The 24674-nt window shown below is 40.2% G+C and overlaps 1 protein-coding gene across 10 annotated transcripts in view; it reads left to right on the top strand.

Annotated features, from left to right (window-relative positions):
* The window catches only part of LOC122550075 (zinc finger protein 438-like), a 269065-nt gene that overhangs the window by 220099 nt on the left and 24292 nt on the right, over nucleotides 1-24674 (top strand). For 7 of the 10 annotated variants that reach the window (XM_043690584.2, XM_043690588.2, XM_043690587.2 and 4 more), the window contains one exon: nucleotides 21018-23832. In XM_043690584.2, the coding sequence (XP_043546519.2) occupies nucleotides 21018-21960 (943 nt within the window). In that variant the 3' untranslated portion in view covers nucleotides 21961-23832. Of the gene's footprint in view, nucleotides 1-21017; nucleotides 23833-24674 lie in introns of those variants that run through there. The other 3 variants (XR_015757244.1, XM_087987500.1, XM_087987499.1) reach the window with 1 other exon arrangement.

Below are 24674 nucleotides of genomic sequence, written 5' to 3'. Positions count from 1 at the left end.
CACTCAAATTGATCATTTTTCATCTGCAAACCTTGACAAGAGTCAGCAATCTACTAAATTTGTGTGTGGAGGATAACGGGACAGGTTGCAAATTTATCCTAGTTGAAAGTTCAGTTATTTGAAGGTGGTTTTTTCTACCATTTTTATAAATAAAACACAATTATTGGTGCCCCAAGTCAGATTAGATGATTAGATGTTTATTTAAAGAGCATTTCAAAGAATTTTCAAAACCTTTCCATGGTTACTTATCATCACAATATGTGAATGCTATCATTTGAAATGGCATCATTGATTAAATCCCTACGCACTTCTGTTGTGACCCGGGGTAAACCCCTCTGCTAATTTAAACCCAACACACAGAAAAGATTCACCCCATGCTGTAATCTGTGAAAATTTGAGAGGCAAAGAACATACCCAAAAGTCACTATTTAAAATAAAAATTAACAACTTTAATTTTTTAAAGTCTAACAGAGAATAATTAACTAACTACTATTTAAACTCATTTATCTAAACCTGTATTCTACCTTACCCTCCACAATACTGGTGCGATAAAACCCTCAATTAAGATTTACAGAAAAATTCAACTTTCAAAACCAGTCAACTGTTAAATCTTCTCTTTGTGTGTTCCTCTGTAGATTTTTTTTCCTGTGCAAACTCCTTCTCCAGACAGGTACCTCTCAGAGTTCTTACTAACAGCCTACATGTGTTTGTCTTTTGGCAGTTCTCCCACTGTTCAATTTTTCCTGGTCTTATACCCTAAAGCATCGGATTGTTTCATTGGTCTTTAATATTGTCAAAATACCAAATTCAAACTTGATTGGAGTTTAGTAGCTTGGGGCATAATTTAAACTGGTGGCCGAATTTGAATTTGTGTTTTTCTCTAGCAACCCAAGTACTGCTAGCTGCTGGACCAAATGTTACATTGTAAATTCTCCAGCACTCTGTGCATGTTTGCTAAGTCCTTCAACTCTCTTAAAGGAACAGTACCATTACACCTTCATAACACTTAACAAAATAAAGTTTGATATCTAAAAAGAATCAGTGCCATATTGTGATAGTTCACTACCTCCCATCAATTTCTGACTTTTATACTGTCACTATGACATAAGGAAATTGTGATCACTAAAGGAGGTAACATTGAACGGAGAATAGTGTGAGAGTTTGTCTTTTTCCTAATGACTGATTACAATAGCACTGTATGGCCAAAGGTTATTCAGCCACTATTCGTTTTGGCATGATTGTCAGACGGAAAAATGGTTTAATAATTTTAGTTTGAGCACCTTCAAACTAATATTGATATGAGGAAACCTTATGGATGTTGCAACACCTAAGGTATGAACTCCAGCTAATTTTTAAGAAGCAGAATTTGCTGAATGTTTTGCTGTAGTCTAGCTACCAAGTTTTCGACAAGATGAACAATAATTGGTTTATTACATACAGGAACAAGGAACTATATACAGCTTTTCAGAAGCATGACTAAATCTGTTGAAGCCCATGATGCTTCTCACTCAAGCCTCTCTCTCATGTGATCACTTATCACAGTGGGATGTATTGTTCACACTGTTCCAGACAGGATTCCATTCAAACGCTTAATAGGACATCTGCCACAGTCTTTGTATGTATTTTTACATTGTCATTTTTTCTTTACAAACTTGCTCATCAGCACCTAAATCACAAATTCTCCTCTGATTGTGTTCTTGTTGGACTTGGAAGATGATCAGGCTTTCTCTGCACTCTTGTTCCTTGACTTGACTGGACCTCATTAGATTTGGAATATCATATTGTAGTTGAATTTCAGTTTCACGTCTGGTTCAAGCATTTGTAAGATTGATTAACAAGTTTAATGACCCAGGATAAGATTTCTCCTGCGTTTTCCCGTAGTACCACCTTAAGGCTGCACTAAATAAGCTTTCAATTCATTACTATTTCTATAGACAATTATTCCTGTTCTGTCTAGGTCTCATACCCATATATTTTATCCTTGTTTCAACTCTGTTGGATGTGCTCTGATCATCATTCACTTCTCACTTGGAAATAACTTGGGTAGAATGAAAAGTTGTATTCTGAGCTTTCTTCACATTAATAGTTGTGATTATGCTAACCCATGTTGTAATAGAGTACATCTCCATTAAGGGTGGCAAGGTGGCTCAGTGGTTAGCACTGATGCCTCACAGCGCCAGACACCTGGGTTCAATTCCAGCCTTGGGAGTTTGTACGTTCTCCCCGTGTCTGCGTGGGTTTCCTCCCAGTACTCCAGTTTCAAAGATGTGCAGATTAGGTGAATTGGCCAAGCTAAATTGCCCATAGTGTTTAGGGATGTGTAGGTTAGGTATATTAGTCAGGGGTAAATGTAGATTAATGGGGAATGGTTTTGGGTGGTTTACACTTTGGAGAGTCAATGTGGACTTGTTGGGCCGAAGGGCCTGTTTCTACACTGTAGGGATTCTATGATTCTACTGAGAGTATATGAGTGCTGTTTGCTGTTTCCTCTTTGGTAAACAATTATTGACTATCAGGTAGGGTTGTCCATTAAATATGAATAGAACTATTCCCAGAGTTTTTGTACAATTCATTCCTGGAGGTGGTTGCCACTGACAAGGCCAGCTTTTTTTGCCAATCCTTAATATTCCTTGAAAAGATGGTACTGAACTGCCTTCTTAAACAGTTGCAATCATGGTATGGGTGCACCTATAATGCTATTGGAAAGGGGGTTAAGGAATTTTAAACCCATACCAGTGAAGAAGTGGTTCCAAGTCTGGATGGTGTATGGCTTGAAAGGGAATCTCCATGCAGTGGTGTTCCTGCCATCTACCCTTTCTAGGTGGCACAGATTATGGGCTTAGAAGGTGCTGTTGAAGAAGTTTTGATGATTTGCTGCAGTGCATCTTGTAGATGATAAGCCAAGCTACTGTTGTTGATGAATGGAGGGAATGGTGAAGGTTATGGACAAGGTACTAATCAAACAGGCTGCTTTTTGTTGGATGGTGTCAAACTTGCTTATTTGTTCTTGGAAGGAGATTGCGCTGGCTTGGCCAGCATTTATTGCCCATCCCTAATTGCCTTGATAAGCTAATGGTAAGCTGTTGCCTTGAGCTGCTGCAATCCTTGCGGTGTAGGGGCACCCACAGTGTTGTTAGGAAAGGAGTCCCAGGATATTGAACCACCGACGGTGAAGGAACAGTGATATATTTCCAAATCAGGAAGTGGTCCTTCTTGAAGAGGAATTTGCAAGTGAAGGTGCTCCAATGTATCTGTTTTCCTAGTTCTTCTAATGGTAGTGATTGTTGATTTGGAAGGTGCTGTTAGAAGAGCCATGGATATTCCTGCATTGAATGTACTCATTGCTGTTACTGTATGCCAATGGTGAAGAGAATGAATGTCACAGTTTGTGGATGTGGTGTCAATCAAGTGGGCTCCTTAGTCATGAATATTATCAAGCATCTTGATTATTGTTGGAGTTGCAAGTATTCCATCACCGTGCCATCATTCTCACATATTCTCTGAGAATGATGGACAGACTTTGGGGAAACAGGAGGTGAATTTCTCACCACAGAATTCCTAGCCTCTGACGAGCTCTTGCAACAACAGTATTTATATGGCTAGTTCAGTTCTGCTTCTAGTTGGTGTTAACCTAGCCCAAATTCTAATTAGAAATTAGATTGAGTTGGGTTGGAAGGTTAGTTTGGACCATGCCTTGTGCACACCTAGCAATTAGAAATCATTTTCTTCTACAGATCTTCCACATTGTCCATGTGGCCCTTGTCTATTTCCTCCAAAATACAACCTGTATCATTAATCTTTGATTATAAACTATCAACTTGTCCAACATGATAAAGTACTTGCTTAGGCACTGAAGATATTCATCTCCATTGCTGCGGTCAACCTGGAGAACAGTATTGGTGGATGCGTTTTCATTGCTCATTTTGTATCTGTATATGAGAAAGCTCTTTGACCTTTTTTAAGCTTGCTCACCATTGTGTTGCAGTGAACTGAGGGTATGACTCAATTCACCAATGAAATTAATATCTTGTGGTGTAGGGTCATCACATGAGTTGCTGTGCAGTGTATCTGCTGGTGTTTGCACCTTGCTCTGTACATATACCATAGTCATTAATCATAACTGGGATCTCTGGATTCTTGGATGCCTTCTGGTGAGTTATTTTTCATTAAGGCAACTGGGGTTTGTGATCTGACTCTATGACCTCCTTTAAACTGATGATGTAATCTGGAAACCTATTGCAAACCCATATGACCATGAAAGCTTCTTTCTCTAAGACTATTCCACATCTCCATGTCGCAGACAATACTCAAAATGCATAATAAACCAGCCAATGACATCACTCTGGCTGTTCTTGGAGAAGCATTGCTCTCAACCCTGTACTCAGATACCTGTTGCACTTTTCATTACTGAGAGACTATGATGCGCTAAGACACTGGCAAAATCAGCATTTTCTTAATCCTTCACAATGCCTGTTTCTGATCTGCAATCCAACACTATACTTGAATGTTTTGTAATCGTTATCTCAAAGTAACTTGTGCTAGATTGGACAGACATTTTGCCAGCTCAACCAATTAAACATTCTAAAGAATCATTGAAATTCTTGTACAAAGACAGGAATTGGAAATTCACTAATGACTCCTGTCATTTGCAGGCCTCATGCTCTTGGTACTAGCAATGCGCCTTATTTGACAGATAGTCATTTATGAGAGTTTGCAATAATCATTAAGTATCAGATTGCCTTCTTGTACAAGATTTAAAATCGCTCTCAGCCTCAGCACACATTCTTTGATTAATTCACCATTGTCTAAGATGTGGCATATTATTCCTCTAACATCCTGTAGAATGTTCAACAAGTTCTTTGGAAAATATCCGATGCTGACGTCATACCAAATGGCAATCCATCAAAAAAAATCCCCCTAAATGGCATAACAAAGGCTGTCAGTAACCTTGACTTCTTATCCAAAGGGACTTGCCAAGCGTCGCTGCTTGTGTCCAGCTTTGAGAGCGTGATACTTTTGGACAGCTTTGCAAATTTTTGTCTCCTGAGGACATCAGATGAATTTCCCTTGCTACAGCCTTATTAATTTGTGTCAAGTCTATGCAAGTGTGAAGAGTCCTGTTAGGTTTAATGATTGAAATCATTCTTAGCATGACTATGTAAGCTTAGTGACTGGAGAAATGACTTCCATCCTGGTCATCTCCTCTTGTTTCATTAGTGGATGTGGTATCTTCCTTGGCATGAAAAGACACAGTAAATTTTCATGAAGTAAAGTTATATTCTACCCTAAGACTTAGCCAAGAAATAATTTCAAAAAATTATTTTTGAAGTGACTCATGGATTCTTGCTGCCTAAAGTCCTTTCCAACTTCCTAACACTGTTAAGGTCTATACAAGCCCTTCTACTTAAGAGAAAAGTCTTGTTCTTGTAGAGCATAGTGTTATCAATATCTGCAATCCCTTGTACTGAAGTGTGATCTTAGCTTACCTTTGACTTTTAGTTCAAGCTGTCTTGGACATGTAACTAAGTTTCTGTTAGTTTTCGACACTCTATTAATAACTACTGTTCATTGTCTGATAAAATTGTGACACTTGCTCCAAGTTCTTGTTTAGAGTTGATAGTTCATCAGTTGACACACACATCTGCATTCCAGCACTCATGATTAGGGTAATTGATTTCACCAGGAAAGGTTTGTTTTGTCCTCTCATAGAGCTTTTAATGAGGTGAACAATCTTATTGTGTGAACTTGTTTTTGTTAGAATTTGTGAAATTAAAGATTTTACTTTGGCTCATTTTCCCAAAATGGCAAATTCTTGTCCCATGAAAGTATTGTGCATTGGTAGTGGGACTATGTTTGCACCTCTGGATCTTGTTTGTGCCATAACATTGTCAAGGTTTTCTATCACTGTGCACTTTCCATCCCAGTTATGCCTTCTCTTTTACCTTCCTGTGCTTTCAGCACTGTTTGTTAACTGAAGGGTCACCGAAGTAAGGTTTTACTTTATCTCTAAGAATTACTCTCTTTTGCTTATGGATGTCTATATTTCTCACCAGCTGTGTTGCATTTTCCTTAGATATCAAAAAGTCTGATGGGATTCATCAGCAATACCTACAAAAGAGTGCTAACATATTAATTTCTGTTTTGGGGTTTTAGACAAGACCATAAGACTTAGAAGCAGAAGTTATGCCATTCAGCCATACAAGTCTGTTCTGCCGTTCAATCATGGCTGATAGGTTTCTCAGCCCCACTCTCCTGCTTTCTCCCCATAACCCTTGATCCCCTTGATACTCAAGAACCTATCTATCTCAGTGCACTCAGTGACGTGGCCTCCACAGCCTTTTATGGAAACAAATTCCATAGATCCCCCACTCTCTGCCTGAAGACGTTTCTCCTTATCTCTGTTCTAAAAGGTCTTCCCTTTACTCTAAAGCTGTGCCCTCAGATCCTAGTCTCTCCGATACCAATGGAAACACCTTTCCAACATCCACTCTATCCAGGCCATTCAAATTTCTGTATGTTTGAATTAGATCCCGCCTCATCCTTCTAAACTCCATTGCGTATAGACCCAGAGTCCTCAAATATTCTCATATGTTAAGCTTTTCCTTCCTGGGAGTATTCTCATGAACCTCCTCTGAATATGCTCCAGTGCCAGTACATCCTTCCTGAGATGTGGGACCTAAAACTGGGCACAGTACTCCAATGTAGTCTGACCAGAGCCTTATAGAGCCTCAGAAATACATCCTTGCTTTTATATTCAAGTCCTCTCAAAATATATGCCATCATTGCATTTGCTACCTAACGACTGACTGAACCTGCAAGTTTATCTTGAGAGAATCATGGACTAGAGCTCCCAAGTCTCTTTGTACTTCAGATTTCTGAATTTTCTCCCCATTTAGAAAATAGTCCATGCCTCCCTTCTTCCTACCAAAGTGCATGACCTCACACATTCCCATGTTGTATTCCATCTTACACTTCTTTGCTTATTCTTCTAACCTGTCCAAATCTTCTGCAGCCTCCCCACCTCCTCAATGCTACTTATCCCTCTATCTATTTTTGTATCATCTGTAAACTTAGCCAGAATGCCTTCTGTTCCTTCATCTAAATTGTTAAAGTATAAAGTGAAAAATTGTGGTCCCAACACTGAGCCTTGCGGAGCACCACATGTCACCGGCTGCAATCCTGAGAAAGACCCTTTTATCCCCACCCTCTGCTTTCTGCCAGACAGTCAAGCTTCTATCCATGCTAGCAGTTTGCCTCTAACACCATGGATTATTACCTTACTCAGTAACCTTCATGAAGTCCAAAAAGCTAACATCCATTGGCTCTCCTTGGTCTAACCTGCTCATTACTTTCTCAATGAATTCTAGCATATTTGTCAGGCATCATGATGGAAACATGTTGACTTTACCTTATTTTTTCATTCACTTCTAAGTATTCAGAAATCTCATCCTTTACATTGGATTCCAGTATATTACTGACAACTGAGGTTAGGCTAATCAGTCTGTAATTTCCATCTTTTGCCTTACTCCCTTTTTAAACAGAGATGTCAAGTTAGTGATTTTCTAGTCCTCTGGGACCCTCCTGACTCTAGCGATTCCTAAAAGATTGTCACTAACGCCTCCACTATCTCTTCAGCTAATTCCCTTAGAACTCTGGGATGTAGTCCATCTGGTCCAGGTGATTTATAATAACTTCAGGCTATTCAGTTTTTCTGGCACCCTCTCCTTGGTGATGGCCACCATACTCAGCTCTGCCCCCTCACTCTTTAATTTTTAGGATATTACTTGTGTCCTCCACCGTGAAGACTGATGCAAAGTAATTATTCTTTCAACTAGCCTGTAAAGGTTACTAATAAAAGCATCTCCCCATACACCTGGTTTCTGGACTCTTCCTTTGAATTTGGCACTTTCTAGAATCTTGTCCTCAGGTTGAAGTAATTCTCAAACACTTGTATGATATCTTAATTTATCTTTTGTTTCAGTAATGCTTTTTCTTGCAGTTATATTATCTGCTCCTGCTCCTATGGAATAAAGTGATGTGTCGACTCAATCTGCTCCTTGGTGTTTAGTTTTAAAGCAGTTCTGTACCTCAAAATCTTTTTTTCTCTGGAGTTTCAGTTTTGAGTTTGATTTAGTCCTTCCATTTGCCTGAACTATTCTGTTGGTGTATATTTAGGATTTATGGCTTTTCTGAAGCTTTCTAAATAATTAACCTTGAGTTTTAAGTTTATCTTCCATTGTTGAAGGTTTTACATATTGCCCAACCTTGTGCTGACTCCTGCTGAGATCTTGTCTTTGCTTGAACAATCCATGTGCTACACAATGTGTTTATTTCAAGACACTGAAAATTACTTCATATTGCTTCAACAATCACTTCATTCCCTGATCTTGGTGTGTTGGATGTTTGTGACTACCTTTCGGTTTTGCTTTTTTTTCTCTACCTCACGGTGAGCACAAGTAATGTGTCTCCTTCAGATTGATGTACTCATTTTTTTTTGTTTGGAGCCACACCACTAAGTTGGTTTTTTTTGTACCCTGTTCAAGTGTTACTCACCAGATCCCTGACCTTTGTTCGTTCCTCTCACTTGAAACCTGTGATTGTGAGATCAGTATTGAAAACAACAAAAGAGAGAAAGCAAGCTAATGCTTTAAGTCTGAGCAGGCCTTCACAAACCACCATGTCTCTGTGGTGCAGCCAGAATGCCTTTGCAACTTGATTTTCCACTTCGTCTATGGAGCAGCCTTCGAGTTCTTCACCATCTCCTCAAGTACTGTGAGGTCTCGTGCCACTTTTTTCAGGTCTAGACTTTTAAACCTTCTTTAAAGTTATTTTTCAAAGTTTTCTGATCCTTCATAGTTGCACTGCTTTTCACTCTGTTATATATTTGGTTAGCTTCGCCAGGAGAGATTGCAATCTTTGATTGGTGTGAACTACAACTAGATTATTATATATTATGGATCTATTTACAGCTTTACAGAAGCATGACTAACTGTTAAAGCCACGATTCTCCTCTCTCAAGTCTCTCATATGATTTCTTACATCATCATAGTGGGAGGTGTTGCTTGCACTGTTCCAGACATTAACTGTTTTCAATCCTTATACTAAATAATTAATTTTGATTAACTTTTATTTATGAATGCTATCCTCTGTATTGCATATTTGTCATGAGGGAAAAGCATTTTCCCCACTTGCAATGCTGAACCTCTTAAACTTATGCAACACTTTTAATTTCTAAGTTCCTGAGCGTCAGCCTTGGCTCAGTGGTTCTTGTCATTGAATGTTCCAGGTTGGGGTCCATTCGTGGGCATGAGTACAAAATCAAGGCTTACATTCTACTTTAATACCGAGACTGTGCTGTCTTTTGGAAGAGCTGATTAATGAAGGCCCCATCTGCCCGCTAGGGTGAATGTGAACAGTCCCGTTGTACTATTTCGAAGAAGAGCAGAGGAGATATTCCTCGTGTCCTAACCAACATCTATTCCTTAGTTGTTGTTTAGGAAAACAGGACCTTGGAGCAACTTTATGATGTCACAGAGCTGCACATAATTAGGAATAAGTAGCAGTGTGAGTGGAGTTAGAAGACTCGACAGTCTGGAAGTCATATCTGACTAGACTACAGCATAAACATGAATACACAAAGAAGATAGATTAGTTCTAACCTATTATAGTTATAAGTAAAATCCTGATATATCAATGATTGCATGTGACAATGCTGTGGCTTTAAGCAGTTATTTTGTCCAGGTTTCTTTTAAGGGAAAGATTGAATGAGAGTTGCCAAGCGGTGTGTAAGAAAGCAAACAGCTTTGTGGCTGGCCTTGGGTTTTTTTTAAAAGTTGTAACAATAGAAGAAACCTGAATTAGTGAGGTTGAGCTCCCATAGAACCAGAGACTTTAGGTTTAATCTTCAGCAGTTGCTGTTGGGGTCTTGAAGAGGTGGAAGCTATTTTATGTCCCTCTTTCATATATCGCTAAATGCTGGGGATTCCCTGCCTGTGTCAGGAGTTGTATGTGAGGCAATCTGTGTTCTGAATTTGCTGTTTTCCAAGAATATGTTTATGGGATGTTACTTTTTAGAACAGTTGATCAGTAATAGTTACTGTATCTATTATTCTGTTAAGTTTTCCAATACATCTAAGTTATTCCAATTCCTTTTTTTAACTATAATGTATGAATTCATTGTGTTTGCATAATGGTAAGTAGTTTGACCAATCAAATTGCATCTGGAACAAGGCATCTTACATTTACCTATAAAATAAAAACAAAGTTGGAATCTAGTCTACCACCTTAATATATTTTAAGGGGGTCTGGTCTACACCATACACTTTTAAATAATTCATAAGGATACCATTAAGCAGTCATAATGTTATCAATAGATTAAACAAATTTTCCAGATCTTCCTTCCATTTTTCTGCTATTTTTCAATAAAATGAAAGTAAGTTAATAAAACAAATGCACCTTTATTGTTCTTGTCAGTAGAAACAAATGTACCAATCTTAGAAAGGAGGCAGTGCCTTTTTTTTAGATGACACGTGGTTTGCTGTCAGTGACTGCACTATTTTTATTTTCAGTGATTGCAGGAATTACTTCATTTTTTTGTGGCTCTTCCAGCTGTTTTACTAATTATTAAAGCAGTTTTGACAGTAGTCTCAAACTGCAGAATTGTTAACAATACAGAGGAGGCCATTTGACCCATCGCCTCTGTAGGAGCAATATACTTCATGCCATTCCTGCCTTTTCCCCAGAGCCCAGTTATCTCACAAGGCAAAATATTCATTTATTTTGGCTTATTGATCCTGCCTTTACAAACACTCAGCAGTGCATTCCAGACCCTTCACTTTGTGAAACACTTTGTTCTCATGGTTCCAATACTTCATTAGCCAATTAGTTTGAATCTGTGCCTCCTTAATTATTCACAAATGGGAACAGTTTTATCCTATCTACTCTTTTCAGACTACTCATGATTTTGAATGCCTTTATCAAATTTCCCCTCAACATTCCATTCTGCACTGCCACTCTATGAAACTGAAATTCCTCATCCCTGGGCCCGTTCTCATGAACTTTATTAGTACTTACGCAGCTGTGTCTTTCTTAACGTGTGGCATCTAAAACTGATTACAATAATCCAGTTCTGTGCAAACCAGTGTTTCATACAGGTTTAAATTCCTTGTTTTCATCCTCCATACCTCTATGAATAAAGCAATAAGCTTTTAACTGTTTTTTAAAACTAGTTCTGCCACCCGCAATGATCCCTACACATATAGACCCAGGCCCTTTTTCTTCTGACATTCCCTTTACTGCAGTATCTTTTATTATTTTTATTGACTGTCTGTTCCTTTCACTAAACTGAATCTGTACACGCTTCTTTGCATTAAATTTCACCTGACGTATGTCTGCCCATTCTGACAACTAGTGTCCTTTTGAAGTTCTGAACCATTCTTCTTGCTGTGTACAGTGCTTCCAAGCGTCTTACCATCTACCGATTATGAAATTATGCCTTGTAAATCAATATCAAGGTCATTTGTGTATGTTAGCAAAACCAAGAATTCCAGTAGCAACTCCTGGGGACCTCCACTGCAAACTCAAGTGCATTCCAGTCTGCACGTGTAAACCAAGGAACTTATTATTGACTTTTGGCAGGATGTTACTCATGCCCCCCCTACAGAGGTGGGACAATTGGAGAGTGTCAAGCTCCTGGGAGTGGTCATCCACAACAAGCTTTCTTGGACTCTTCATGTGGACGTACTGGTTACAAAGGCCCAACAATGTCTCTTCTTCCTGAGGCAGCTGAGGAAATTTGGCATGATGGTGAATACCCTTGCCAATTTTTATGGGTGCTCCATTGAGAGCATTCTGTCTGGCTGTATCACTACCTGGTATGGCAACTGTATCGTTCAAGATCAGAGACGGTTGCAGAGAGTGGTGAACTCGGCCTGGACAATCACAAAGGCCAATCTCCCATCTATAGAATCCATCTACCAGTCCCACTGTCGAGGAAAGGCCGCCAGCATTCTCAAAGACCCATCCCACCCTGGCAATGTTTTTCTTCAACCTTTACCATCGGGGAGAAGGTACCGAAAACTGAACACTTGCACCAGCCAGTTTCGAAACTGTTTCTACCCTACTGTTGTTAGAATACTGAGTGGGCTCTCAAACTCTTAGCATTCACCTGTACCTGAGTTTTTGTTTTTGCTGCTGTTTACCTATTATTTACTTATTTATGCTACTTAACTATGTGATCTGCCTGTATTGCTTGCAAGACAAGGCTTTTCACTGTGCCTTGGTACACGTGACATTAACTAAATTCAATTCAAATTCAATTCAATAGCATGCACTAATCACTTCTCTTATTCTTGTCACTGAGCCTATTTCATATCCGTGTTACTATTGTCCCATTTACCTCAGGAGTTATGATATTGCTACAAGTCTGTTGGGTGACACTTTATTAAATACCTTCAGAAAATCTGTGTTCACCACATAAACAATATTATCTTCCTCAAACCTTTCTTTTATTTCACCAAAAAAACTCAGTTAGTTGGTCCTAAATAATCTGGTGGGACTCTGCCACTTTCCCACCTTCATCCTTTCTGCCCTCCTGTTAATTGAGGTTGACCTTCATCCATTCCTTTGTCTACCCAATTATTTTTCTCTTTCTCTGGACATCCTCCTCCGCTCCCCACTCCATCTTTAGCATGCATACTAACCTTGTCCAAGCTACAAGCAATTCTGAAGGAAGGTCACTGGACTTGCTTTTAATTTTCCTATCTCTCTGCAAATGCTGCCAGACTACTGAGGTTTTGCAGGAATTTCTGTTTTTGCTGGTGTTGAAAATTGGTAATGTAAGCTGAATTACTCTCAATTTTTTTACCAAGATCCTTTCATTTGGAGGGATATGGGCCAGGTGCTGGCAGGTGGGACTAGATTGGGTTGGGATATCTGGTCGGCATGAACGGGTTGGACCGAAGGGTCTGTTTCCATGCTGTACATCTCTATGATGCTATGACTCTATCTGTTGTTATCCATTTATGTACTCATCTTTCTCTCTGAATCATGGTGGAGCACCTTCAATATAATTTGTATTTGCATCAAACTCACTGAAAATATTTAATGAAACAGCAAGTCACTGTTCTTAATTTCTCTGTAATCTAAGATACTGACCACTTATTTTTGTTTCGATAGTTTAATTCTTCTCCTCCATGCATATGGGACCACTCTTATAGATACAGCCCTAACTGTTCAGTCATAGTCATCATGTCCATGGTAACCTTGACCCACAGTCTCAAATACTATGATTCTGTTCATCATCTATAAATCTTTCTTCAGCCTCATTCCAGTTTATTGCTGAAATTTTCCTGAAACACATGGATATCTGACTTCTTATAGGTCTCCTTCACTGCATAAACTGTAGAACTGTAAGTCAGTTGGGTCATATTCTGTTTCTCCTTTGCATTTCCATCTCCCTCTCCCTCCTTAAAAGCTTATCAAACCCACCTATTAACTTAATGGCTTGTTATTCTGTCTAACCTTTCCTTCTTTAGATGGACGTCTGTGTTGTTTCTGCAAATGCTATTTAGTTGCGAATTATTATTGTCCAACTCAGTTATTGTATGTTGTAGAGCCATTGAATCAATATAGCAAAGGAGGAAGCTGTTTCTCCCATCATGGCCATTCTATATCTCTGTGTAGCCATCTAATCAGTCCATTTCCCTTTTGTCTCACAGCTCTGCAGGTTTATTCCCTCTAGTGTCTATCAAATTTAATTTCAAAATCATTCATTGTCATTTCTTCATCTTAGGCAGTGAGTTGCACGCACAAAAAGGCCATTTGCGGCATAAAAACGTTTTTCCCTACGTTGCCCCATATCTTTCCAGCGCCTTCTATCTGGTCCCTTGGTCTTTGTGTTATCAGCGAATTGTAGCAGTTTTCCTTTATCTACCTTATCTAAACCTGTCATTGTCTTGTGCACCTCTTCTAGATTTCCCTTCAAACTCCTTTGCTTGTTGGAGAACAACCCAAACTTCTCCAATTTAATCCTGTAGCTAAACTCTGTCATCACTGCAACTCATCTGGTAAATCTTCTCTGTACCATCTTGAGGATCCTTGCATCCTTCTTGTTTGTGATTATTTGAACTGGATGCACTACTCTAGTTGTGGCCTAGTCAAAACTTTATAAAGGTTCAGCATTATAACTTCATGTTCCTTTAGTACCTCCGTTTATAAAGCCCAAGGTCCCAAACATTTTGCTAGTTCTCTCCCAATGTATCTAGCAATGTTGAAATGTCTATGCAAATGACAGCACAGATCCCACTGACCCTGCACACTTTCAAACTATACTATTAATTATATTTTGTTGCTGCTTATTCCTTCTGCCTAAAAAAGCATAATCTCTCTCTCTTTCTCTCTCAAAGATTTTCTTCTTATGATCTTACCCTCCCTATCTGTCTGCATAAATATTAAGGGAAGGGGCAACCTTACTCTTGTCTTGCGTCAAATCTAAACATTCTACATCCAGTCCAATTGAAGGACTGTCCTCTTCCTCCTTGGAATATGATGATGATGATGATGATGACAACTCCCCGTGCCTACGACAATCAGTCTCAAGATGGTCCTCTCATCTTATGATCAAAATCTTTTCTGGGGTATTTCCCAACACCAACTTTCCATTAATTTAAAGCTAGGTGTTTCTTTATTTCTGCTTATTTATCTGGGGTGGTTTTTGGTTTTGTTTGTTCATGAGATTAGAATATTAGATGGTTTTTGACTGACACAGACTCAGTGGGCTGAAGGGCCTTTTTCTGTGCTGTAGAATCAATAATTCAGTGAGTGTTGCTGACTAGGCAAATGCTTCAATTAGATTTGGTTTGATTTAATTTATTATTGTCACATGTACCAAGATACAACAAAAAGTGTTGTTTTGCATGCTAACTAGACAAATCAAACTTTATGCCAGAGTAATAGAACAGAATGCAGAATAGAGTGTTATAGAGAAAGTGCAGAGCAAGATTTGAGTGTGAGCAGCAGTGGAGGGAAGACGAACCCGGAAGACTGCAGCTAAGGTTTTTAAAATTACTTACCGGTAGCGGGCAGCGGTGTTTTTTCTTTCACAGAAGGAGCGGGAGCAGCGGAGGAAGTGACGAGGACCAGAGGGGCAGCCGGGAAGGAAAGCAGTGACCATATATATCAGCAAGGGCTTCAGATATGTAGATAATTGGGATGCCTTCTGGGGAAGGTGGGACTTGTACAAGAAAGACAGGTTGCATCTGAACTGGAAGGGGACCAACGTCCTGGGTGGAAGGTTTGCTCGAGTAGTTTGAGAGGGTTTAAACTAGTGTGGTAGGGGGTGGGAACCTGAGCTGTATACTGGAGGTGAGAGTTGATGCAGATGAGGCAATAGCAAGAGGTAGACCAGCTAATGGGAAGAATTTTCCTGGGGAGGAACCAAGGGATCAGTTAAAGTGTGTTTGCTTTAACGCAAGGAATATCAGGAATAAAAGTAATGAACTTAGAGTATGGATCAGTACCTGGTGCTATGATGTTGTGACCATAACAGAGACATGGGTTTCTCAGGGGCAGGAATGGTTGCTGGATGTTCCAGGGTTTAGAGCATTTAAAAAGAATAGGGAGGGGGGAGAAAGAGGAGGGGGTGTAGCACTACTAATCAGAGAGGGTATCACAGCTTCAGAAGCTTCCATTGTCGAGGAAGATCTGCCTACCGAGTCAGTATGGGTGGAAATTAGGAACAGCAAGGGAGCAGTCACCTCTTTAGGGGTTTACTACAGGCCCCCCAATAGCAGCAGGGAGATTGAAGAAAGCATAGGTCGGCAGATTTTGGAAAAGTGTGGACGTAGTAGGGTTGTTGTAATGGGTGACTTTAACTTCCCCAATATTGATTGGAACCTCCGAGCAGAAGATTTGAATGGAGCTGTTTTTGTAAGGTGTGTTCAGGAGGGTTTCCTAACTCAGTACGTTGACAGGCCGAGGAGGGGAGAGGCCATTCTAGACTTGGTGCTCGGAAACGAGCCGGGGCAGGTATCAGATCTTGTGGTGGGAGAGCATTTTGGTGATAGTGACCACAACTGCCTCACATTCTACATAGCTGTGGAGAAGGAGAGGATTAGGCAAAATGGGAGGATATTTAATTGGGGAAGAGGAAACTATGATGTGATTAGACATGAGTTAGGAAGCACGGACTGGGAGCAATTGTTCCATGGTAAAGGCACTATAGACATGTGGAGACTATTTAAGGAGCAGTTGTTGCGAGTGATGAATAAATATGTCCCTCTGAGACAGGCAAGAAGGGGTAAGATAAAGGAACCTTGGATGACGAGAGCGGTGGAGCTTCTTGTCAAAAGGAAGAAGGTAGCTTACATAAGGTGGAGGAAGCTAGGGTCAAGCTCAGCTCTACAGGATTACAGGCAGGCGAGGAAGGAGCTCAAAAATGGTCTGAGAGCCAGGAGGGGGCACGAGAACGGCTTGGCAGAACGGATTAGGGAGAACACAAAGGCATTTTATACTTATGTGAGGAATAAGAGAATGGTCATAGAAAGAGTAGGGCCGATCAGGGATAGCATAGGGAACTTGTGTGTGGAGTCTGAGGAGGTAGGGGAAGCCCTATGAGTTTTTTCCTTCTGTCTTTACGAAAGAAACAAACTTTGTAGTGAATGAAACCTTTGAAGAGCAGGTGTGCATGCTGGAATAGATAGAGATAGAGGAGGCTGATGTGCTGAAAATTTTGTCAAGCATTAAGATTGACAAGTGCCAGTCCTCGGCTGCTTTGGGAAACGAGAAATGCAATTGCTTCGCCACTTGCGAAGATCTTTGCATCCTCACTCTCCACTGGAGTCGTACCTGAGGACGGGAGAGGGGCAAATGTAATTCCTCTCTTCAAGAAAGGAAATAGGGAAATCCCCCGCAATTACAGACCAGTAAGTCTCACATCTGTCATCTGCAAGGTGTCAGAAAGGATTCTGAGCGATAGGATTTATGACCATCTGGAAGAGCATGGCTTGATTAAATGCAGTCAACACAGCTTTGTGAGGGGCAGGTCATGCCTCACAAACCTTATAGAGTTCTTTGAGGATGTGACTAGAAAAGTTGATGAGGGTCGAGCTGTGGAACTGGTGTATATGGACTTCAGCAAGGCATTTGATAAGGTTCCCCATGGTAGGCTCATTCAAAAGGTCAGGAGGAATAGGATACAGGGGAACTTAGCTGTCTGGATACAGAATTGGCTGGCCAACAGAAGACAGCGAGTGGGCGGCACGGTGGTACAGTGGTTAGCACTGCTGCCTCACAGCGCCAGAGACCCGGGTTCAATTCCCGCCTCAGGCGACTGACTGTGTGGAGTTTGCACGTTCTCCCCGTGTCTGCGTGGGTTTCCTCCGGGTGCTCCGGTTTCCTCCCACAGTCCAAAGATGTGCAGGTCAGGTGAATTGGCCATGCTAAATTGCCCGTAGTGTTAGGTATGGGGTAAAGGTAGGGGTATGGGTGGGTTGCGCTTCGGCGGGTCGGTGTGGACTTGTTGGGCCGAAGGGCCTGTTTCCACACTGTAATATAATGTAAAAATGTAGTAGAAGGAAAATATCTATGCCTCTCATTATCTTGTATGCCACAATTAGGTCTCCTCTCCTCCTTTTCTCCAATGAAAAAAGTCCGAGCTCAGTCAATCTCTCTTCATAAGATAAGCCCTCCAGTCCAGGCAGCATCCTGGTAAACGTCCTCTCCAAAGCATCCACATCTTTCCTATAATAGGGTGACCAGAACTGGACGCAGTATTCCAAGTGCAGCCTAACCACAGTTTTATAGAGCTGCAACAAGATCCCATGACTCTTAAACTCAATCCGCCTGTTAATGAAAGCCAAAACACCATATGCTTTCTTAACAACCCTGTCCACTTGGGTGGCCATTTTAAGGGATCTATGTACCTGCACACCAAGATCCCTCTGTTCCTCCACACTGCCAAGAATCCTATTCTTAATCCTGTACTCAGCTTTCAAATTCGACCTTCCAAAATGCATCACCTCGCATTTATCCAGGTTGAACTCCATCTGCCGCCTCTCAGCCCATCTCTGCATCCTGTCAATGTCCCGCTGCAGCCTACAACAGCCCTCTATACTGTCAACGACACCTCCAACATTTGTGTCGTCTGCAAACTTGCTGACGCATCCTTCAATCCCCTCATCTAAGTCATTAATAAAAATTACAAACAGTAGAGGCCCAAGGACAGAGGCCTGTGGAACACCACTCACCACTGACTTCCAGGCAGAATATTTTCCTTCTACTACCACTCTCTGTCTTCTGTTGGCCAGCCAATTCTGTATCCAGACAGCTAAGTTCCCCTGTATCCCATTCCTCCTGACCTTTTGAATGAGCCTACCATGAGCTTATCAAGTGCCTTGCTGAAGTCCATATACACCACTTCCACAGCTCGACCCTCATCAACTTTTCTAGTCACATCCTCAAAGAACTCGATAAGACTTGTAAGGCATGACCTTCTTATGAAGAGAGGTTGACTGAGCTTGGACTGTTTACATTGGAGAAAAGGAGGAGGAGAGGGGACCTAATTGAGGTATACAAGATAATGAGAGGCATAGATAGAGTCGATAGCCAGAGACTATTTCCCAGGGCAGAAATGGCTAACACGAGGGGTCATAGTTTTAAGCTGGTTGGAGGAAAGTATAGAGGGGATGTCAGAGGCGGGTTCTTTACACAGAGAGTTGTGAGAGCATGGAATGCGTTGCCAGTAGCAGTTGTGGAAGGAAGGTCATTGGGGACATTTAAGAGACGGAAATGTGTTGCTGGAAAAGCGCAGCAGGTCAGGCAGCATCTAGGGAACAGGAGAATCGACGTTTCGGGCATTAGCCCTTCTTCAGGAATGAGGAAAGTTGGTCCAGCAGGCTAAGATAAAAGATAGGGAGGAGGGACTTGGGGGAGGGGCGTCGGAAATGTGATAGGTGGAAAGAGGTCAAGGTGAGGGTGATAGGTCAGACTGGGGTGGGGGCGGAGAGGTCGGGAAGAAGATTGCAACTCAGCATGGTGATATCATCATCAACTTTGCAAATGGAGTTCGAGCTGAATTTGGCTATACAGCTTTGAGTGTATAAGAAGTATGGTGGGTGGTGTGTTTGCAGCTTGTGGGACACCAGTGTTGAGGATTGTTATGGAGGAGATGCTGTCCCCTCCCCTGCTTATCCCTAATTGCCCAGAAGGCAGTTAAGAGTCCACCACATTCTTTTAGTCATTATGTTTTTGGAACGTGGAGCTATCATCCTAAGTTATATTATCTTGCTTCCTTTTCAAATACTTCAAAAGAAAGCCATCTTTGGACTCTTCCTTCCTCCCCCACCCCAAGCCTCTATTTCCTATACCCACCTCTCCCCCTTGACTGTGCTAAGATGATGATATCGTATTTGTGGAGTACCATACAAATATGTATTAAAATGTTTCATGAAGCTGGCAGTTAATTTTGTTACTGAACAGTTAATTCCTCTTCTGAGCATGTTGAATTTTCCAACAGTAAAATTATACTGGAGATTGCTCTTGTGAAGGATTACTCTTTCCACTGCTGTTTAATTCAACTAGGTGGTGTGATGCTAAATGCTTATTTGTAGCTGCAGGTTTTCAAAAGAAAATAACCTGTAAACCACAGACTAGAGATATGTGTGTGATTGTTGGGTGGGGGGGGGAAATGTTGGCGTGGAAACATTCTTTTATTAGGTAACAGATAGTTAGACACCATATTAGGAGAAGTGCCACATTACTCACAATGTATGTGCTCTGGAAACAAGATGTGAGATCAGCTTTTCCTCACCTTTAATGATTACACTATTAATATGTACCCTGAGCCTTTGTTCTGTGACAGCATGATATTTATGGGCAGAGTGCAGGGCAGAACCATTTGCTTTTCCGGGGAGAAAAACTTGTTTACAGCTGAACCGAGCAGCTGTTGGAGAAAGAAAGGAGCAAGACCTGTTCATGAATAAAACATGCTGTTAAAGGCTACTTGCTCCTAAGTAATAGTCCATAATAACTGTATTAGGAACAAAATGATAAGATTTTCTGTGAGGTCGGATTTACTGTACAAGTCAGCGAAAGGACACTGTGAACATTCATAAGTGTGAAGTGATCCAGAGTCTTGCAGACCTTTATTTTTCTTGGTTGGGTTACTCTGGAGGAGGACATGGATATGGTATTTGTTGAGACTGAACAACACCCGTTGGCATGTTTCTTCCAGACAACCTGTGTATTTAGCAGAGCTCTCCCTTCACGGCCAAAGTGAAAACTACTCATCTGCAGGTTTATAGCCTATTCTGTGAGCTTTACTGAAACAACAAAATCTTACCAGTATGTTTTGATCTGGAATGTTGAATTTAAACTAATAAACATTCAGAAAACTAAACTGAAATGAATTTTATAAAGAGCTTATAAAATTGATGAGAAATACAGCAGAGCCTGGTTTTGTGATTTAATCTATCAGAGATTTCAAGGCTCTAGATCTTTTTCAATTGCATGTGTATTTCAGCCTTATTAATATCTAATAGAATCTGATCCATGTAAATTCTGCACGTTGAGTTACTTTTACATACCAAAAAAAATGTATTTTGAATTTTAAGGATATCTGGCTGGATTTATATCTCTGGTCTATTAATTTTATTTGGCTTCATAATTGTTTTCTTTTTCACTTCTTCATCCCTTCTTCAACCCCTCCTCCACACACGTCTTCTCTCGATCACAAGACATAAAAGATCGCCCCTCCCCCCCCCCCCCCCCCCACCCCACTCATGTTTTTGCAAATTCTGTACTGGTGCATATAATGCTTACCCTTTCAGGTGGAATTTCGTCATGTATACCTATCTGGAAAGGTGGGGTGCATTACAACAATTTTTCAGCCCACTTGTAAAATTCATTGCAGAAATATTATTGTTGTAATCTGTAGCAACCAAGAACAAATTATGATTTTGACATACCTGTCTTGTTTAAGCTAAGATTTTCACTTTAATGAGGTTGTTTTGTCTTTTCAGAAAGCAGACTGAGGATAGTCAATCACAAGCTGAATTGGTTGGCCTCAGCACTTTGCAAATAAAATGTGCTCGTTGCCAAGTTGTCACCCCCACCTTTGTTGATATGAAACTTCACCTGTTATGTGCCCATGAGGAAGAGTTGCAGCTGAGGGTAGAAGAGAGATCCGTAAATGATAAAAGTAGATGCATCAGTGGATTTCCGATTTACTCAAGCATGGAAGCTGAACAAGAACTGCTCAAGCACGCAGCAAACTACTGGAAACAACTTGGTGAGAAAAAAAGTTTGGTCAGGTGTGACGTTTGTGAAGAAGCTTTCCAATCTTGTTTTAAATTGAAGAAGCACATGAGTTTGCATTACAAACAGCAGCTCCATTCAGGTGCTGTGGATTCAAATACAGTTGCTCAGGCTAATAAAATTCAGTTCATTACAAATTTAGGGTTTAATTGTATTTTATGTAAACAGAACTGTGGAAGTAAATCTGAACTTTTCAGGCACTGGCAAAGTTACCACAAGTGCAAGGACCCTGCTATTCTGTGGACAGTCTTCAGTTCATTGAATGTACATTGCACAGTTGATGAGGAACTGCCCAATGTTTCACCAGAACACACTGCTGTCAGCACTGAACCGTTCTGCAGGCATATTGTTGATTCAGCATCGCAGTATGAACTACATAACAGGGAAAGAATTGTCGATGAGTGCAAGGTGCACTTGAGCAACTGCACTGGTGAAGCAGAAGGCAGTCTTGATTATTGCCATTTAACATGTCCATTTTGCTTGAAGACCTTCTACTGTGTGAACTGGAAAGGTAACAGCGGCAAAGAAGTTGTCTTTCAGCAGGAGGATGTCATGCATCAGTGCCCAAAGTGCCTACTAAAGTTCTCATTAACTGCTAAAGGTCTTGGAGCTCAAGTACTCTGTACTTCATCCAAACATTGTGATTAACATACCAGTGCTTCAGGAACTTAATATATCTTTCCGAGGTGAGTTGGTCGCCAGTGTAAAATACTGAAATTGGACTGCGACATGTTAATAATTAATTCAAAATATATGTTTCTCATGTGTGTTCAGGTGAAACAATGTCCTTCTAATTGAGAAATGCTTGTCTGGTTGTGAGACTGTACATTTTCTTTCAAATAAAACTGTCTTGGAATCTTGTAATATGAAGGTGCATGGTAAAGTTCAGCATGTTATAAGGAAATGGTTTGAATAGAAAGTAGAAAATTAAACAAAAAAAGCGATCTACTAAAACGTAATTCAGCATATAATTAAAATCTGAAATGTTGTTGCGGAGACTAATGCAGTCTCTTTAGTTTTGAGGATTAGCAATCAATGATACTGCAGGGAACAACAATGCACCTTGTTTCTGTGGCAAATGTATAACTCAGATCCTGAAATTAAAATGTAAATATTGGTTAACATTGTAAAGTGTTGCACTTAGTTTTGACACTGAAGATGCCAAGTAAGCCATAAAACTGCTATAGCTCCTCTTAGTGGCACAGAAAAATCATGCAAGTATTCCTTTTACTTCATGGTATCAACAGTCTGTCAGATTTCATGGTGATAAAGTACTTATTGCAACTGTCACACCAGTTTAAAAATAGGAGATTGTGAAGAATTTCCTCATTGTTTTCTTGATGTATTTTATTGATTTATTTTCTTTTTCTCTCTTTTACCTCACTTATGTTGAGATACAATAAAGTGGATACTTGCAGCTCTCTAGTACCTGATCTAACCAGCCATTTTTTTTTCAGTATGAAACTAGATGGTGACAGCCAGTGTTTGCCTATAGGGATGTCATGACCAAGTCATTTCTTGTCCTTAGTTAGCATCAATACATGCACTTTATTTTAGCAATGGTCACAGAATAAAATTTAGATGCCTTAGTACCGCCATGTAAGAAATGTTTAAATATTTAAATTGATTAATTTAGGAATTTCTTAATACCAATTTGTATGAGCAATAAATTTTATGCGGGATCAGAATTGGAACAAAAAGGAAGATTCATTAATTCTATCTTTGTGCCTCTGTTTAGTTCTTCATGCAGGGCCTTGTTTAAGAAATTCTGATCTCCCACCAGTCTTAGGACAAAAGGTGATTTTATTGTTGGATTAGTAGTGCCAGCTGGAAAAGTGCTCTGGAATATTAATGCCACAGTCTAACTGTTGGGAACAGGTCACTTGTCAGATCTGTCAGTGCAGAAATGGTTTATGATAACAGGAGATCTAAATGTGAAGAAAATTAATTATTAAAATAGTGGAAAGAGTTGTTCATTTTGTTAGGCAGCAAAATGGAATATTCCTTACTGTAACAGTTTTATGTACTTATTACTCTCTTTTTCAATAACATTAACAAAAGTTCTCCCAATCATTTGGAAGCTGCATATTTCCATCCTCTGCCCTTAGATCATTGCAATCCTGAAGGATTAATGATAAAACAGTTGCCTCTTTAGCAATTCAGTAAAGCAATCAAAGAACATGGAGAAAAGCAAGAACATTCTCTTGAGTTGGATGAACATAATGAATGGCAGAGCAGTCTCGAGGAGCTGAATAGCCTACCCCACTCCTATTTTTGATCCCAAGTCATCTTTTATTCTTGCATGTGATGTGGGCACCGCTGGCAAGGCATGTACTTTTGGCTATCCCTGACTGCTTCATGAGCCACTTGGATGAGCATGACTTTGAATTGGATAAGTTATGGACTACAGAGGTTTAGATAAGCTGATGAATATGAAGTGTGAACAATGTAGGAAACCCAAGCAGAAACAAGGAAAACGTGCAAAGTCGTCCAAGGGTGGAATCGAACCTGGGTCCCTGGTGCTACGAGGCAGTACGGCTAACCATTGAACCACCATGCCACCCATTAAGTACATTACACCATTAAAGATGTAGCAGATATCCTTCAGAAGTATTGCTAACTATATCACCCTGTTAAATTTCCTTACGCGGTTTTCTCATTTATTTGAATTTAAGATTAATAACATTACATATAGCTGCCCTATGTCTTAACCAATAAGACATTGGAATAAATAGAGTAGGGAGATGGCAAGCCATGAATGAGGGTTTCAGCAACAGATAGACTAAGTTGGGCGGTATTAGAGGTGGTCTTGGAGAAGGCATTGGTTCAAAGTCAGTTTTAACAGGGCTTCTCAGGTATGGTTTGGTTCAGCCTGAGATAGTCATTGTCAGAGAATGTAGTTAGTGACAAGGAAGCAAATACAGAGGAACAGTAGCTTTGGTTTTTCCCGTTCTTAACAGCAAGAAGGAATGAATCAGTAGGTTAGGAAGTGGCACAGCACGGTGAAAAGATCAAGAAAAGTGGTGAAGTGGAGCTGATTATCATTAGCATGCAGGTGAAAAACTGCATGGCTTTAGGTGGCGTATATCAATAAAGAAGATGAGATCAACGGTGGATTTTGAGCACTGCAGACATGATGATATGACAAGAAAAGCTGCTAGAATTTACAATTGAAAAGTAAGCCAAGCAAGGCTAGTTCCACTGAAATTAAGAAAAAGTACTGGAGAAATTCAGGTCTGACAGCATCTGTGGAAAGAGAAACAGAGTTAGTGTTTTGGAGTCCAATATTAAGACAATATTATCCCATTGAGCTCGTCAGAAAATGAATGATATTGGATTCAATGTGTCAGATGTTTTGGAGG

Source organism: Chiloscyllium plagiosum, unplaced genomic scaffold, assembly GCF_037043375.1.
Source record: "Chiloscyllium plagiosum isolate Xiang-an unplaced genomic scaffold, Cpla_swu_hap1 HiC_scaffold_5, whole genome shotgun sequence".
Classification (NCBI taxonomy): Eukaryota; Metazoa; Chordata; class Chondrichthyes; order Orectolobiformes; family Hemiscylliidae; genus Chiloscyllium; species Chiloscyllium plagiosum.
The sequence above is the reverse complement of the archived record's forward strand: the minus strand, read 5'-3'. Positions and strand labels throughout refer to the sequence as shown.